Source organism: Phaethon lepturus, unplaced genomic scaffold, assembly GCF_000687285.1.
Source record: "Phaethon lepturus isolate BGI_N335 unplaced genomic scaffold, ASM68728v1 scaffold1155, whole genome shotgun sequence".
Taxonomy (NCBI): domain Eukaryota; kingdom Metazoa; phylum Chordata; class Aves; order Phaethontiformes; family Phaethontidae; genus Phaethon; species Phaethon lepturus.
The window spans coordinates 15,601-34,487 of record NW_010538142.1 but is presented as its reverse complement, the minus strand read 5'-3'; the positions used below and the strand labels follow the sequence as shown (position 1 = coordinate 34,487).

At 35.9% G+C, this 18,887-nt stretch overlaps 1 protein-coding gene across 1 annotated transcript; it reads left to right on the top strand.

Moving 5' to 3' along the window:
• The first annotated feature begins 8,662 nt into the window (after positions 1 to 8,662).
• Positions 8,663 to 16,303, top strand: ACP1 (acid phosphatase 1, soluble). The gene is made up of 5 exons (XM_010286677.1): positions 8,663 to 8,746; positions 8,858 to 8,971; positions 13,400 to 13,461; positions 14,956 to 15,061; positions 15,964 to 16,303. The coding sequence occupies exons 2-5, from the start codon at positions 8,930 to 8,932 to the stop codon at positions 16,039 to 16,041; spliced, it is 288 nt and encodes a 95-aa protein (XP_010284979.1). The 5' UTR covers positions 8,663 to 8,746; positions 8,858 to 8,929; the 3' UTR covers positions 16,042 to 16,303.
• Positions 16,304 to 18,887: the final 2,584 nt, after the last annotated feature.

The following is an 18,887-nucleotide window of genomic DNA, read 5'->3' as shown; positions in this document are numbered from 1 at the left end:
TCTCCCGTCCTCCTCCCGCTGCTCTTCGGGCGGGGGTGTAGGGAGCGCGGTGAGGCTGGGGCCGCTGCCGGGGGAGCGGTCCCGCACTGCGGGCTTGCTGTAGGCCTGCCCCGGTAGCCGCAGGCGTCCCGCCCGGGGGTGGCTCTGCGGATGTCTGCCTTCTCGGGGAGCGCCGGAATAGTAACCTAGAAGGGAAGCAGAAAGCAGCATCTGTCTCCTTCCCGTTTGCCTTTGTGATAGGTCGGAGTAATCGGTAGGCTATGAGACGTGAAGTCCAGTATTGATAACCGCGAGCGTTATGTGTGGGGGCGAGCGGCACCTAAATACGCATAAACCAGCGTGAGTTAATTGCTGCCACTCGAGAGCAGCACTGAAGGGCGGTTGTGCTTTCTGAAATGGGCTGCTCGGTGCTTATCCTCTAGAGCAGCAAGGAGGGAACGGAGAACCCGCCAGCAAGGCTCCTGACGCTACATTTCTGCAGCAATACTTCGTGGATGTGGCTTGTGGTTCTGAGCACCTGACATTAAAAAGGGAGAGAAAACGGTGACAAGAATGACTGAGTTAATGGAACAGCCTTTCTAAGAAGAGGGGAAATATGTTAGGTCTATATGTAAGAAATATAACTTGGTGGAGGGTGGACATGATTTTGATCTATGAAATTATGGTCACCATGAAAAAGAGTGACAAGAACAAGCGTTTTTTGAAGGGCTACCAAAATGAAGAACTAGGAAGCATTTTTAATTTTTTTTTTAATGTATTCTATGTGTTTAAGTTGTGAATCTCATGTTATGAGAAGTCATGGAAAACAGAAGTGTAAACGGGATCAGAAGGGGTTTGGATGCTTTCCTGACGCTTAAGACAATTGGTTACTGATAAGCATGATGACCTTTTGCATCTTCACAACCAACAAATTGCCAGCCTGACTACGTGGATTGCAGGGCCATGCCCCATTTTGTACATACTTTCTCTAAACATCTGCTTCTGCTTCCTTTTGGGCTTAACAAGCTAGATGTCTCTTTGCTCTGATCTAGGAGGGCTTTTAACATTGTCTTCTTCCCAACCCTTATAATCTTAGCTATGTGCTGAAAGCCGATCCCTGTGAATCCTTGGCATTTTGCCAGTTTTGTAACAAAACCATTGGTTAATATGTTTGGTGTTTTTATTTTTTAATCTGCTTTCCTGTTGTAATAGGAGAAATGCAGATTAATTGAATAGCAAAATATGAGTTTTGTTTTATGAAATATGTTCCGATGTTTACCTTAGAGGAGAATTAGCCTCTGATTCCCTTATTAATAATTAAGGGAAAACATTCTTTAATAAGGGGTTATCAGTTGGCATATGCTTGGGAGCCAGTGCCCTAGACAAACATTTTTGTATAGAAGACCTAATTAATATGCATCTTTCTTTCCAAACACTATGTTTTAAAGGCAGTAGGTATCTTCACAGAACAATTCATACATATCTATAGCTCTGTAAGCCCACAGTGGTGATTTGCACTGTAACAGGTTCCTAACCCAGTTGAGTTTCTAAGAATGTGTTATTAGTAGAAGATAATATAATAATTTAGGTATGAAGTGAAATTATTAAGATTGAAGAAAGGGTGAACAAGTCAGGACCAATGTTAATGGGATTGATTTTTTTAAAACAAATGTTGTAAATACCTTTTTAAATTTCCCCTTCTATGTTACTGGTTTATAAAAAAACCAAACCATAATGTTATGTGGCATGTGACATAAAATCTAATTGACATGCCAAGCACCTCTTTTTTTTCCAGTCAAATATATACTCTTTTCAGTTAAGTTTTGAAGGCAACTTGTTTCTTCTTCTTGGTTTAAGTTTGGTTCATTTTTTTTGTTAGTCTTGAAGAGTGATACTTATGCTTTAATAGATGTTTTCCTCATAAATTTTATTAGAAATAATGACTATGGTTATTGCTGAAAAGAGTATTAAACAGATTTCTAGAACTGCATTTATCTGTAGTATTCTGTGCTGATTAATGAAGCACATTAATTATGGTTTACCACATTCAGTGAGAGCTCATCCACTAAAGTACAAGCCTTCATGAAAAATTACATTTTCTTTCTATATGATTTTGAAAGAAACCTATTACTGAAATAGCTATTGACTGTATTCTTTGTAATGAAGTAAGCAGATATTCATTACACAGCAAAATACAAGCTAGTTGATGTGCATAACTACCTTAATGATAAGGGTTCCTCATCACTGAGAGATAAATGAAGCACCCAGGAACATTTGTAATTACAGTATATGAAAAGGCACCAGGAAAGATTTTTTTTTTTTTTCATGTAAAGCAAAGAAATAATTAAAACTGGAGGTAAACCAAAATGCAGTTTGCTCGTTTTACACTTACGTAGCTCATCTAATTAATGGTTGAGGTCCAGAAATGAGCTTAATATAATGCTGTGTTATATAAGTCAGCCTCTTTCTCTCTGATGACTTCTCCACTATAACATAACAAGCTGCATGGGCATCTTAGACCAAGCACTGGCTTACTGATCTCCTCCATGTATGGAGGATATAGCCAAATACAAAGTTTCATGGGACAAAATGCCATTTATAGCTGCAGAATGGGAAAGTAATAGCTTGGAGAAGACATTGAAGAAGTCATGGAAAACAGCTGCGGTAATGAGGGTTCTTAGCCAGCTGACAAAAAGAAATAATGCTTTTTTTTTTTGATAAATAGGAGAATGTTAGATAAATGTAAGGAAAATGCCTTTCTTCTGTTCAGCATTGATAAGGTATCTGTAAGAATACAATGCTTTATTTAATCTGTGTTTCAGAATGATGCAGAAGTGCTGGAGCGTTGAAAGTGTGGTTGTAAAGACGATCTTGGAATTGGAAAAATAAGATTAAGACGTATGCTTAAAAATGTTAAGAGTCTGATGATTGTGAGTAGGTGCTTATGTGTTGAAAACTTTTATTTTTACGGGGTAGCCTCTGGGTTGCTGAGAAAAGCATAATGTTCCAGTAGCTGATAACTCAGTATAATTGCTCTTGCTGCAGGGAAAGATTTCTAAAATGTGAACATTGAGGTAATTAGCTAATAGTTTGACTATCATGAATCCTGGCAAGTCATATTGCTGTTGACATTGATTACATTAATCACATTATTACTAAATCTTGATTGGCTAGGGACTTCGAAACCGTCCTCATGTAGACATCCACATTTAGGTATCTTGAGCCAAAATTGAGTTCTGCTTAGATGTATACACACACACATATGCTAATATTCAACTTCTGAGAGAAATCCCACTGTGTGTTGGTAGTGGGGGGATGTATGGAAGTTAGATGATGTCATTTAGGTAGCTCTGTACTTAGATATTTCAGATAAAGAGTGTAAGTATGCAATGAAATTGGCTGTGAATGGGAAGGCCAGGGAATCTGGTCTGAAATCAGAGCCTTGAATGGTTCCTTATGAAGCTAATTGAATGCTGAGTGTGAGAAGATAGATTTAACTGGAAAGATCTAGGAATCATGATGATGTTCAGACAGGAATTTGAGTACAGAATGGAATAGAGTAAGTAGTAAGCTTTAAACACTTGCTTATGAAGGGGACCTGATGGATAATGCAAATGATACTGGGAAAGCAGTATTACAGTCACTCAGATGAACTGACCATGCATGGAAAGATAAATAGAGTTTAAAGCAGTTTTTAAAATGTGAGAGCATGAAAGCTAATAAAACTTCTGTCACAAACAGCAGACAGAAAAACAAAAGAAGAAGAGAAAAGCATCTATTTGCATTTGGGGAGGTTCTGAAAGAGTTAGAGAGCTGAATACGGAACAATGAAGATGCAAAAATGATTGAGAAAAGAGATTATTAGATCAGCAGTATCTAGAGATGAGCTATAGACTCTATAGATAGCTATAGAGCAGGAAATGGATTCAAGTTGTCTTTCCTGTCAGTAGAAGCAACACTTAGATTTCAGTATGGGAATGGGTCAAAGATTAATGCACAGACTGGAGCAAGAACTCAAAAAATTAAGCATTGGCTTGGATAACCGTCAGTGGAGTCCTTGTCCCTAGAAAATAAGTGAGATAGCATGACTGTGATCAACAAATGATTCTGTGATTGATCTCAAGTCTCTTATCCTTGAACCATCATATTTGAAGATGTTTTTAGGATTTACTTCAATGGGCAGACTCTGTCTGAGTTCCTTGGGTACCAGTTTTCTATGATTGAAAATGTCACTACAACTTAAAGGGCTTGAAATTTAAAAAATGAAGGGAGAAGATGTAGATTTGGAGACCTTTCATGCTGTTATCTTCTACAGAAAAAGGGCATGATCAAATCAGAAATACAACAGAGAAAGGAACACCAGAGGAGGATAGGTATCAAAGAAAAAATGTGGGTAACATTTAAGGAAAATATGGTTCAAGTCCAAGGAGGAAGATAATCTCCCTGTGAATTTTTTTGTGAGGTTCCCCCTTCAGTCCCCAATTACGGCTGTCGTCCATAATTTGGGAAATACTGTGCATCTATGAGGAACCTCAACAAAGCCCGAAAAGACAAACGTGGGATGTAAACTGGCTATGAAATGTAGAAATTATAGTGGGAAAGAGACGATGACTGGAAAACAAGGGTTGAAGTTTGTACATGTCAGTGAGATGAGATAAGATAAGGCTTTACATTAATGAGGAGATTAATGGTAACAATCACAAGGAGTAGCATGATTAAACAGAGTTGGTTAAGATGAAAATAATATTGCAGAGTATGCAGAGAAAAGAGCTTCTGTTAAGTCAGTTCTGGGATTGTGTCCATAGTCCTCAGGAACAGATTTGAATGGTGAATGCAGTTCCATAACTGTGTTAAAACCTCCAGTAATATCTGGAATGTGTCTTCAGGGAAGACATTGATTTTTAAGTCACGAACTAGGTTACATGTTTGTTTCAGAAAGAATATAACTGCAGTTTCTAGTTATTGCTAGAAGTGGTAGTTAATATATTTAATCAGTCACTGATCATGGTGCCATTCATTATGATATTTGATATAATATTGAAGATGATATTTATGGCATTTATTTTAAGCAGTGAGCAGGTTCTAGAAGAGTGAAAATTGGAATAAGTCATTCAATCCTGGTAAAGCAGAAGATTATACAAATAGAAAAAGCCATGAAGGATTTATTTCAAAAGTACCAAATTCTGGGAGCTAGCTAATGAATTAGTAGGACCAATAATATTAATCATTGTTTATTACTGAAATTTTGAGTGTCATAATGAAACCTAGTGTTTATGCATAGTTGCATGGGATCATTCATACAGAGGGAAAAGATTGTCCAGGAAGTAGATGGCCTCAACAGCTCGTGTAATGGAAACAGAATTTAATAGTTTAGAAAGAAGACTTAAAGGTCAGGTGTTTGAAGCAACAGAGAAAGAGAGGGAATGGACGAATTAGAAGTAGGGGATTATGATCACAAATTTGATACTCATGAAGGAGTCCAATGTGATTGTAGAAGTTATCTCAGGTTATTTTCAAAAGAGCTAAGTAAGTATTTCAGACTTTTTTTTCTTCTATAAAACAAATCGGTAAAAACTTTTCATGCAGTGTAGTCTGTTGTTTTATTTGTCAGTATTCAAGAAAAATAAATTCAATTTAGAAAAAGTGCAGAATTGGCTTAACTGGAGTGATTAGATAAGGGTCAGTTAATTTCATGAGGAGACTGAGAGCTTGGTTTGTTTAGTTTAGCACAGCTATGCTTGACAAGAGTTCTGTTTCTGTTGAAGGAAAGAAAGATTTTTAAGGTAGAGACTGATGTTAACCAAGATCAGATGAGTATAGACTTCCAAGAATAAATATTAAGAGGGAATTGGAAGGTTTCTGGCTACCACAGGAAATTAGTTTCTGGAATAGCCTTTTAAGATAGACGATGCTTCTTTTTTAAAAGAGACATTGGTGTGTTTGTAAGAGAAGTGATGCTGTATATACCTGCAATACGGAAGGATTGGACTCATTGATTATGAAGGTTCTTTTCTGTCTTATGCTACATGTTACCATGTTCCCTCTGTTTCCTGTAAAAATTATATTGTTTAATACTTAACTCAATTAAAGCAGCAATATTTATTTTTAATTAATTACCATATTCTTTAACATTTTTATAACTAATAAGGACTAACTTGTTTTCTCACTTACTTCATAAATAAACCCAACTTTTTGCTGCTTTATTTTTCTTTCAAGACCAATTTAGTTTCTTTGCTTGGAATAAACTAGTTCAAACAAAAGAAATAGTATTCTTTCACCTGGAAGAAGATCTGCTGCCATCAAACTTCACTTAATGTTTCAGCAAGATCAGTTTCTCAATGGTTAGACAATTCCTTTTGCCTATTTAGTGATTTGATATTCTCTAAAACTTTGACAACAAATTTGTATTACTTCAGTGGTTTATTTCCCACTTCTTTTGGAAATCATACAGTTGGTATGATTGACAGCAAGTTATTATGTGCCCAGATCATAGCAGCTTCTTTCTCTTTAGCAGTGAAGTATCTCCCCATATATTTTGTTTGAAAATACGGGCATGAAAATGAGGCTAAGTGCCTGATGTGAAAATTTTGTTTTGCTACCCAAAATTTGGCTTTGTTCATGGGCATTTCATTTTTTTTTACTGTCTGAGATTTGGAAGGAATTTAACCAGTAGTAGAAGAGTGATTTATTTAAAGGTATAGAAATGCCATTTGTGATATTTTATCTGTTCAAAGTCAGAGATGAGGAAGTCGTACGTTCTCTTTGATGGAAAGTGAAGAGTTGTGTGTATGATTTATTGCGCATCTAGGTGACATATCAAATATTTTGAATATCCATCTACTTACTCAGAATTTCTGAAGGATGAAAAGGTAGAAAGAGTTCAAGTAATAGTTGAATAGACTCTATTGTTGTTAAGACATTTCATTCTTTTTCAAAGAATATGTATTTTTGCATTCATGTTTGAGAAGTCTACCTTAGACGGTTAACTTAGTTACAGCTTCAGCAGTGGAGCAAAAATGCTAAGTCCATTATTTGTATTTTTTTAATGGGGCACTATTTCATTATTGAAATAGATTCGTAGTGAAAATAAGGTCAGATCAAGTGGCTAGTGCAATTGGAGGCCACTGGAAGGGAAGACTGATTACGTATTTATATAATTACTTAACTTAACTGTTTGTTGGCTGAGTGACAGCACTTCAGCTTTGCCATCAGTTATGTTTTCTTCCTAATCCTCCATATTTTGGACCAAAAAAAATTAGGAAAATTTCTTTTCCTGAGGTGTTCTTAGAACTTGCGTAATTGATTTCTGTTTGGGGGTTTTGGAATTGGTGGAAGCTGCTCTTGATGAGGGCTCAGGTTGACCCGCAGTGACTTCACTTCAGTGGTCAGGAGCATTTCTGCTACAGATTGTTCAACTGTTTCACTATATGGATTCAACAGTGGTGGTGGCTGTGTTTTGGAATTGTCCAAAAGTTTTTGTTAACAGGTAGGTATATAAATACTTCAGTGAAATAATCATGATTCTCCAGTAAAGCATTAGTTGAAATTTGCCAGTGTGTAGGAAGATTTGAAGATAATTTGCTGCCATTTAAATTCTCTAATTTTTGCCCAGTCTGCTGTGATCACGGATTCTTTGTGGAGGAAAAGAGCAGAGCAATGTGCTTCCACAATATTCCTATTTATTTTAATAAGTTATATCTTCTCATATAATAATACACATTTCAAGAGACTGATGGACAGTATAGAATCATAGAATGGTTTGGGTGGGAAGGGACCTTCAAAGATCATCTAGTTCCAGTCCTCTTTCTGTGGGCAGGGACACCTTCCACTAGATCAGAGCCCTGTCCCACCTGACCTGGAATGTTTCCAGGGATGGGGCATCTATCACCTTTCTGGGCAACCTGTGCTAGTCTTTCACCACCCTCATGCTGACAAATTTCTTCCTTATATCTTGCCTGAATCTGCCTTCTTTTAGTTTAAAACCATATCCCTTGTCCTATCGCTATAGTTTAAAACCATACCCCTTGTCCTATCGCTATAGGCCCTTTTAAAAAGTCTGTTCCCATCTTTCGTATAGGCCTCCCTTTAAGTACTGGAGGGCTGCAGTAAGGTTTCACTGGAGTCTTCTCTTCTTCAGGCTGAACAATCTCAACTCTCTCAGCTTGTCCTCACAGCAGAGGTGTTCCATCCCTCTGATCATTGTTGTGGCCCTCCTCTGGACCCGCTCCAACAGGTCCATGTCTTTCCTGTGCTGAGGGCTCCAGAGCTGGATGCAGGACTCCAGGTGGGGTCTCACCAGAGCAGAGGGGCAGAATCACCTCCCTCAACCTGCTGGCCACGCTGCTTTGGATGCAGCCTAGGATATGATTGGCCTTCTGGGCTGTGAGTACACATTGCCAGCTCATGTCCAGCTTTTCATCCACCAGTACCTCCAACTCCTTCTTGGCACGGCTTCTCTCAATCCCTTTATCACCCAGTTGCTATTGATACTTGAGATTGCCCCAAACCAGGTGCAGGACTCTTGGTTTCCACCCTTGTAGAATCCTGTGGGATATAACAACATAGGCAATCCACATTCTACCCAAGTAAATAAAAATCTTTGCTCTGATCTATGCTGACAAGTGCACACAATTACTGATGTTGCTTTTTTTTTCAATTATCTGAAATTTCACTTTAATCTCCTGTTTCTATAGGAAACATTTGTCGCTCTCCAATAGCTGAAGCGGTTTTTAGAAAACTTGTAACTGATGAAAAAGTTGAAAATAAGGTAAGCTATTTATTTCTGTACCTGCCTAAGAAATAATTGTCTCACAGCCAGTTAGTAGAAATATAAGCAGTGAGAAAGGAAACATAAAAATATACATTTGTTTTTCTGTAGTGGAGGATAGACAGTGCAGCGACATCTACCAGTGAAATAGGAAGCCCTCCTGACTATCGAGGACAGACTTGCATGAAGAAGCATGGTATTACCATGAATCATATTGCCAGGCAGGTACTGTACTTTAATTTTCTTTAAATATGTGTGTGTATTTGTTTTGTTCTTACAGTGGATGACAGACAGTGCTGCTGTTTCAGACTGGAACGTGGGGCGCTCCCCAGATGCAAGGGCTTTAAGCTGTCTAAGAAATCATGGCATTGAGACAGCACATAAAGCACGGCAGGTAGAAGAGAGTATATTTTCTTTCTTATTCATACCCATGCTTTGTTTAGCCCTTACCATTACAATCACAGAAGTCATTTGAGCAATGGTTAAGCATTGAGTAATAAATACTATGTGCAGTTTTTCAAAGGACTCCAAAGTGGCCTAACTCTTCTAGCTGAGGTTAGTGAGTTTCTTGGTATTAAGTTTCATTGGAAGTATAACTGGGAAGCATTGCAGCAGTTTCTGCATTATAGAAAAATGCTGCCTTAAAATGTTTAGTATTTTGGGCATTTTTCTAAAACATTTTTTTAAAATGAACTTGCTTTAGTAATCTGTGATGCTTCTTTCAGCAAGGAATTTTGTTTTTATTTAGCAGGTCCAAAAAGAAGTAGAATACCTGTTCACCCATCACAAAAAAACTTCTGTTCTTGCATGAAGTTCTTTTAAAAAATTTAAAATTAAAAAAATCAAACCCAAGATTACAAGTATGGTTGGTGGTAACTTCAGAGGAAAATGTACCTTCGAAGCATTCTTAAGTCAAAGGCAGGTTTGTCAGTTAGTGAAATCCTCTAAGTTTTACCAAAACTCATCTCAGTTTTCATTAACAAAAGAACCCGTATTTCCATGGTGCATTCCAGAAAGATGAGAAATAAATGCGTATGCGTCTATTTAAATCATTCAGATATTCAAATAAATGCACATAACTCACTTCAGTTAACTATTCTCTGGATAGAAGATACTCTCTTAGGGTTTGACCTTTACTTAGCTTGAGTTTATGCCACTAGTTCTTGTATTGATAAAAAGATCAAGTAGTCTTATTGTTATCTTCCATTTCTGTTCCCTTCAGAATTTTACTAGACCTTACTGAGGTCATAATTACTTTCTTCACTTTCAAGGACTACATGTTTAATTTTTTAACTTTTTAAAATAAATTCCCTCAATTAGTCAACTGCCCTCTGCTGACCTCTCCTGATGCTAATCTCCATATAAAACAAATAGGATTGAGCACAACATTGTTTCAGATTTTCAATGTTTTATTATTATAATAATTACTAGAAAAAGTCTGTTGTGATCTTTCCTGTTACAAGTTCTGGATTTACTATTTATCACTGCTTACAAACAGCATTATTTATCATTACACAAGCTAAATGGTACTGAAACTAATCAGTCAGTGTTTCAGTCACAGTATGTAACATGTTTGGATTCCTAAAAGATAATCCTTGGAAACTTGAGAACTGTTCTTGGGTATTACTGGAGTGGTTTATGAGCAGTTAAACTAAAGCAAAGCATCCAAACCCAGTTGATCCTCTGCCTTGAAACAAATCTATATATCCTCCTTTGGCAGAGAGGGAATGAAAACACTTTAATGAAGACATTCATTTATACATTCTGGCAAATGAGATTTTTAAAGCAGAAGAGCCTAAAATGTTATGTATAGAGGGAGAGAAAATTAACAAGAATGAGACAATAAAATGAAGGACTACCAGGATGAAAATTTTTCTAAAACATCCCAGTACAAGCAATTTCTTTTACAAAGAAAATTTTCAAATCCCTGAACTACAGGTAACTGTTCATTTTGAACTGATGTTAACTACGTAATTCCAACTTTTTTTTTTTTTTTTTAATTTCCATCAAATGGTCTCTGCTGATTCTGTAAACTATGCGGACATGATGCAGCCTTGTAGTACTTCTGGGAAGAGAGGGACTCAACAGTATAGAATAGGACTTTTCAGAGTGGTCGGGTTAGTACAAGTGGAGGTGTATGTGTTTCACTATTAGAGACAAACTCAAAGGTAGGATTTTGTGTATGACTTGTTTCAGAACAGATTAAGAAATATTTAATACAGAAGCTGCAGAAATAGGAGAGATTTGTCTTCTGTTGGCTTCGAAATACTGTCATGAGATGACTACCTCATGCAATTATCCTCTTCACTCCTGTGGAAAACTGTTACCGACCAATTAAAGGCACTTTCTTTCATGTAATTTTGTGCATAATTATGTTAATCACAGATTGTATCTTTTTTTATTCAAAACTCACACAAATTCTACAAGAATGATTTATATAAGAGAGAATGTTAAATTGGTTACATCCTACCATTGTATACAGTGATCATTTAAGTGAATTTTAAGTTAAAAGTGAGGTATAAAAATACATGTGTATATATATATAAAATAGTTTGTTAACATTTCAGTTGATGGTAGGTGCCTGTATGTTTATGCACTCATTGAAATTCTCTAAGCTCTTAGTCTTCATGTACAAAACAGATAGATATTAATCAATTTCACTTTCATTCATGCTGAGGCCAAAATTGATTTCTGTGTGACTCATACTGTGCAGTTGCCTTAAATATGAAATTGAGATTAGAGGAAGGTTGTATGAAGCACTGCTTCACAACTGGATAAATTTGAGAACTACTGCATCTCTTCAGTTTTTAGGCAGAGAAAAGGAGATTTCCCTCCTCTAAACAAAAGGATATGTTTAACAAATAAAGTGGAATGATGATGTGTTTCTCCATTGATGGTCTTTTATAATGGTTGTATGCATTTTTTTAATGTAAAGTTGTTATTGTCTGTGTAGTTCTATCCAAAGTTGACTACTTGAGCTCTCCCCTATTCTTCTCAATGTACATAAACTTTTATGTCCTCATTTTCTTCCCCCAAGATACTAGTTTTCATAGTTTTGAGGAATATCTTCAGTTCACTGGAGTTTGCTCAATTAAGCTTTTTGTATCTGATGTCACTGTAGGGCTTAAGAGCACAAGCCAACGAGTAATCTTGTTTTTAGGACTGTGTTTGCATCTGTGTTAGTGTCAGTTCATAGGGTGATAACTGTCATGTTGTCAAGTATACAGAGTGTGGGAAGTGTGTCAGGTGTGTTTTTCCTTTTCACTGTTTTAATTTTAGTCTTACATATATCTGTACTACAAAGAAGTCTATGCCCACTTTTTTTCACAGGGGCCAGTGTTTAGCTGTGTAGAGCAACCAGAAGCAGCTTGTAGAGGTATTGCTTAGAGTTGCCAGGAAAACAGAGCTATTTCCACTGCAAAAATATTTTCATAGGTCAAAGGCACTGCATGAATACAGCAAATGTTTTTACAGTGAAAATAAACAAGTCTGCATTAGTTTTCACCATTAACTCTTTCTTTTCAGATGCTCCCCCCACAATTCTCCTTGTGTGAAATGTTTCATTTATGGCTTTAGTCAGGTGATAATTTCTGTAGGTCTTTTCTTACTCGCTGTTATGGGAGCTTAATCAGTGTACTGGTTGTTTACACAAAAAATAAGTGGTTTTTTTGCCATCTAAAACTTTTTTGAATATGTAAATAATTTTTACAAGTTAAAACTCTGACTTCTAGGTTAATGTGTTTGGTCTTTTTGTCTGTTCACTTGCTTACTCACTTCTCTAGCCCATCCTTCCCAGAGACACCTGCCAGAAGGACCTGTACTAAACAATCTTTCCAAGTTTCTTTTGTTATGATATTACACATAGGACTATGTGTGAAATGCAGTCTTAATGTGAAGTCATTATAGATTTTATTCCATTTATTCATCCTCATTATGAACACTTGGTTCAGATATCTTATTCTACCATACTGTGAATTGTGGGCATGGTCTGGGAAAATTTTACCCTAAACTAAGGCTTAAGTGTAAACTAACACAGATGATATGATGGTAGGAAGATGTAAAATAGATCCTAGATTTTTTCACATCGTATCATAACTTTTGTGGACTTACATGGCCTAAAATACTGTGAATGCATTTGTTTCTAAGAGATTGTGACTCATACCACCGTACTTTAGTTTTGAATTTCACTTGGTATCTTTTTCTGTGTAGTTACAAATTTCTGGACTGGAAGTATTGCAACTGATTCCTGGTTAACTAGATTTTTGTTTTCCTGTTAAGAAAATAATTTGTCCACATTTTTATTGCATGGTTTCCATGACTGAAAACCTGCTTTAGCTTTAGTAATTAGAAAGCATTAGAAACATCACTTATAATGATGTTTCTAAGTTGATGCATGAGATGTTTAAAAAATAAGTGTTGGTAAAATAGCTAACTTGTTTCTTGTGGAAAACTTGCAAAAGGGATAAATAATCATGGCAGAGAACATTTAAAATGCCTTAAATTGTTGTAAAAGTTGATGAAGGCACATAGTTTTATTCTTTCCACCTGTGTGTCTCTTAATAAATCAGAACTACGAAATCTGAAAATACTTTTTTTCCCCTTTTTATAAATCAAATACAGTTTGTAGGCTAAAGCGCGTATTTTTAATTCTAGGTTACTAAAGATGATTTCCAGACCTTTGATTATATACTTTGTATGGATGAGAGCAATCTAAGGTAATGTATGAAGAAATAGAACAAATTCATATAGATTACTTGTAGTGATGTCTCATGAGTCACTTTGAAGACAGATGACACATTGAACTGCTTAGTTTGTCTTGGGTTTTTTGGGGGGTTTTGGTGGGTTTTTTGTATATGTGTGTGAATGATTTCCTAATAGATGGATTCTTCACTTCTGGTAAGTTTAATGACCTAGAATTCAATGATTTGTGTGATACATGCCACTTAAGGATTAAGGACATGGAAATTCAGTATACTTTATGCTATAGATGTGCAGCTGATGCCTGCATAGTTAAGAATGAGGACATACTGTCTCTTGTACTCCCTTCACACCTGGCCATCTCCTGTTCATTAAGTGGTATGCCAAAAAGCCTTGAAAGAAGTGGTTAAATTTTTTTTTAATAATAAAAGGCTAGAGAATTTATTGAAAATCTGTAAATTCAAGCAGTAACTTCTTAGTTGATAAAGGAGTCCTGATTTTTCTTCCAGGAAAAACAGTATTGTGATCTCAATGCTACTTTGACTTTCTAAACTATCTGAAATTAATTTCTTAGTCAGAATTAACTAATAATTACATTTAAAAAATAAAAACTGATTATGCTTATGACTGTAAATATTTACTGGGCTTTTTGCCTTTTTTTAATTTGGGTAAGTAAAATGATGATTTGGTATGGAGATGTGTAATATTAAAAGAACTTACGTTCTGGCTGTTTAACATTGTGAAAATCATAGTACTGAGCTGCTTTTAATCTGAAGATGATGAGAGGCACATTTTAACTGCATTTGGGGTAATAGCCATTTGTAAGTAGATGGGGAAAATACTGTCAAAACTGGTATGTTTTATCAATGGGAGGCAATGCAGAAAAAAGGATGTGACAACTGATGAAATGTTATAGTATGTCAAAGGAAGACAGGTCTTGCTCACTGATTTACCATTTTCTGTTAACTGAATGTAGTAGGACTTCACATGAGTTAGAGTCAGTATTGAGAGAACTAGCAGCATACCAATTTAAAACACTGGTTTTGAACAGATGGGAGAAACTTACTCATACTTCTGGAAAAATACCTAGATAATTTTTATTATTTTTGTTCAATACAAGCTAAAGGTGGATGTTGAAAGTACTAATGATTGATTTGAGGAAGAAGTTGATGAACTTACTGTTACAAAGTTCTGTTAAGCCTTAGGTCGAGTGCCTCACTGCTCGTTTATGCTCGGAATTAAGTTTATGTGTATGTCCTTAATACTCAGTTTAAAAAAAACAACTCGGAACAAGAAACAAACGAAAAAAAGAAGCAGCATAGAGTGTCCACAGAATTGACTGAGTATTACTATTATTATTATAATTATTATTAATATTATAGTATTATTTTATTGACTGAGCATATTATTTTCCTGTGTTCTCTAGAAACAGTCATGAGCATCTCATGCTGATGCCAAAAAAAGTTCTGAAGAAAAATTCATGGGGAAAAATTTTATTTTCTCTCTTACAGAGATCTGAAAAGGAAAAGCAACCAAGTTAAAGATTGCAAGGCCAAAATTGAACTACTTGGAACTTATGATCCACAGAAACAACTTATCATTGAAGATCCATACTATGTATGTGTAAGAAATTCTTTGGGTGCCTTGATTAAAAATTGTGTATGTATAGTATATAATCTTTCCAGATCCCGCAGCTGATGTGTGACATATAATCTGATGTTCCACAAAGCCAAGTGTAAACATTTTTTTTTTTAATGAATTAACAAGACAATTACATTATTGGGATAGGCAAGAAAACATGTCTTTATGCTTGTAAAAATGATTTAAATTCAAATAATGCAATGCACCTATATTTTCAATATCGGGTAAAGCCCTGGTTGGTCAGCCTTGTTGCAAAGAGGATGTAATCAGGAAAGATAGAGACAAAGACATGGACAGAGATGGTCAAAGAAGTTGAATAATATCAGCCAAGAGCAACCAGCTGGATTAAAATTCTTCAGTTTAGGAAGGAGAAGTGGATGAAGATGCAGTAGGGTTCTGTAAAATCTTGATATCATGGGAAATGATGAATAAGGAATTGCTATTCATTACCCAAGAAGTGGAGAATATCAAATGGCATTAGTGGGTTCAAAACAAAAAGAGGGTGGGGTAGGTTTGTGTTTTTTTCCACACAGTGCTTCATTAAACTGTGAAGCTCAACATGACGGGTTACTGTGAATGTAAAGAAAAAAAGAAAAAGATTATAAGGGCTCAAAAAAGTGAGTGGAAGAAATATGTGAAGGGAGGTTCATCCAGGACTGTTGAGTACAAAGCCACAGTGTCTGTGGAAATTCCTGAGGTGCAAGTAGTTCAGATGAGGGAGAAACGTGCAAAAACTATCACCAAGTATTTGTACTGTTCTTATTCTTCCCTAATGTCAGTTATGTGCCATTAGTGGCAGCGGGAAACTAGTTTGCAAAATTTTTTTGTTTGAGCCAGTATTGCTATTCTTATGTTCTTTTTCCTCTGTTCTTTCCTAGGGGAATGAAAAGGACTTTGAAACTGTTTACGAGCAGTGTGTTAGATGCTGTAAAGCATTTTTGGAGAAGTCTCATTAATGCTTCATCATTTTATTTCTAAAAGAAAATAATTAGCTTCTCCTGAAATACATAAGGTTTACTTGATTGATGTATTTAAATTGTAAAATTATACCTCAGTAGGTTCAAAACTTTTTCAGTTTAATTTTATACTTTAGCTTTTCTGTCATCTAATTAAAAATAGAGATGATCAACCATTTCATCACACATCAATGTAATAATAAAGTATATCATTCAGAATAAAGTTATCTGCAAACTCTTCCAGTGCGTTCTCACAAGCACTGCAAAAGCAATGTCTTGTTTCTTTGTTATACTAACTAAGCGGAGGTCTTCTCATAGTGCCCTTAGTGAGTTAATTTAAATCAACTTTCAATGGGAGTTGGCAAGGTGATATTTCACATATGATAACTTAGGCCTGTCATCCTATCATTAGACAGGCTTTGGTCTAAAGCTGTTTCCTTTTGAGTCTGCTAGACTTAAAAGAATCACAGAATCACAGAAACACTAGGTTGGAAAGGACCTTCAAGATCATCAAGTCCAACCGTTAATCCAGCGCCACCATGTCCCCTAGACCATGTCCTGAAGCGCCACATAAGAACTGCCTGCCTGCAGGTAGGCGTTGCTGTTAGCACTGTTTCAAAGCTTAAACAAGCGAAACCTCTGTGTCTGTCATCAGGATCCTCTGAAAATGAGTTTTTACATCAGTTTAAATGCTCAGTTATTCAAAGAAGAAATAATTTATGTTCTAGTAGATTTTTATGCTGAGATGAACCCAGTTCAGAAAGAGTGATTGATGTTAATCAGACTTCTCTAGCTACTCTTCCTTTGGTCTTGTGGTCAATTCCTAGCACACTGATACAAGTACATGTAACATTTACTTTGAGGACAAAACGTGGCTTAAAAGCCTAAATGTGAAATGTACATCTTGTATTTCCTAGTAATAAAATACTCAAATTTATGCAGTATAATCAATGAGAAATTTTCTATATTCCCAGTTCCTATGTGGATGTGAGACAATACTTTCAGATTACTCAGGAGAATGAACAGCCTGTCAAAAGTGTTCTCTGAGAGTATAGCTCAACCTGAAGACAGGTCATCTGTAGTATAATACAAAGTTCACAGAAGGACAGTAAGTAGAAAGTTCTGCTCTTGGACAAAAGTTGGATGCTTTGTAAAAATCCATGCCTGTTTGTCTGAACATCACCTTTCATTTCTGTCTTAGAAATGTTAATGTACTGATATTGGTAATGTAACTGATACCGTGATAATTTTCCTATTTTGAATATACCAACATTGATATGAACTGGCTTTACCACATTATCTGTAAAACTGGCTGTGTAGAACTTGCATTCTTATTTACTTAACCTTGTTTTTGCCTCAGTCTGCCTTCCAAACTAGTAGAGTAGCCTCTGTATTTGTCACCCACTCTCCATTCTGGGAGAGGGATGCGTTTTGATGGAGGACCCTGTTATTCCTGGGGAGGGAGGAATCCTGGTGTCACTCTGCATGTGCTGCAGCCTGCACAACAGGGACTAGGTTTCCTGGGACTTGCTGTAGGACGGCTGTATTTGTGTTAATGAGGTTTCTGTTTTGTGCTAAATTTCAATCAGACATAAAACTTAAGAACCTGCTTACAAAAAAGGCGAGGTGTAAGTGGAACACTTAAATACAGGAATCAGGATCTTTGTGTATTATTGCATTACCAATAGTTTTGACTTTTAAAGAACAAGCTTGGAATTTGCAAGTTAATAGCTGTTTCACTTCAGGGACAAAGAGTAATATATATAATGTTCCAGATCACATCAAGCACTGACTCTGGAAAAAATTATTTTCCGTTTCTTTTATGAATGCTTTAACAAAATAAATGAGGGAAAACAATGGGCAGTTAGGGACAAAACATTGTAAATGCGGTTTTCTGCACTAACCACAGAAGTGGAAGTATTTAAGCATAATCTGATGTTATTCTCTGACAGAATGACCATTAAAAATATTCCAGTGAGAGTAAGTAACTCAGAAAACTGAGAACATGATGGTTTGTGCTTTCTCATTCACGGCTGAGTAGGAACTGAGCCTATAGTTTCCTACATATTAATGTTAATATTTAAAAGTCTTAAATCTTTATCCTTGAGCTGCTGGGGTAAAAGAAAGAAGATGAAAGGATATGGTTGTTTACCTTCATTAGGCTTAGGAATCTTCCTGTAAAGTGATACTAAGTCAAAACTATTTGTGTTAAATTCTGTTCAGATTTTTAAAGTTTCAGCTTTGAGGTATATTTTCAGCAATTAATCTATTGGCTAAATAATTCACCAGCTCTACTAGGAAGAAGCAACTGATCGATTGATTTTTATCCTTAGTGGGTTTCTTTTGGAGGAGGGGAAGGAGAGCACCATGGTATTTTAAAAGAATTTGTAGAATACAGAACAGGAATTGCCTTCAAGAAGGACAGTTGCTCAGTACCATTATTTAGGTTCCAAAATAGGAAGGCTTAATACACAAATCATGTATCATACAGATGATGTAAGGTCTTACAGGTTTAACATACCACCCATGAAAAATGTGATGTTGAATATAAAAATACAGAACTGACTCCTCCTTCCCCCTCTCCCTCAACACAGCTTGTTTTAGTTTAGGTAGTAAGCTTATACCTAAGACTAAATAAAAAAACAAATCTGTTATAGTATAGTTGTATCTTCTGTCAAAGCATGCCAACTTATACTAAATCTAGAGAAAATTTCCATGGGATTAATTTATTTATGTTCGTTTATTAAGTCATTAAATAAATTACTATTTTCCTTTTGCAAGGAAATTTTCTAGAAGGATTTCAGGTGTCCTATTACAAAAATAAAGACTTATACTAATTTAAACTC

What these genes read in the sequence shown, in the direction of transcription:
- ACP1 (XM_010286677.1), top strand. Translation starts at nt 8,930, where the DNA reads ATGAAGAAGCATGGTATTACCATGAATCATATTGCCAGGCAG. An exon ending in TGAATCATATTGCCAGGCAG is followed by an intron (nt 8,972 to 13,399) that starts GTACTGTACTTT and finishes TTTTAATTCTAG; the next exon opens with GTTACTAAAGATGATTTCCA. An exon ending in TCATTGAAGATCCATACTAT is followed by an intron (nt 15,062 to 15,963) that starts GTATGTGTAAGA and finishes GTTCTTTCCTAG; the next exon opens with GGGAATGAAAAGGACTTTGA.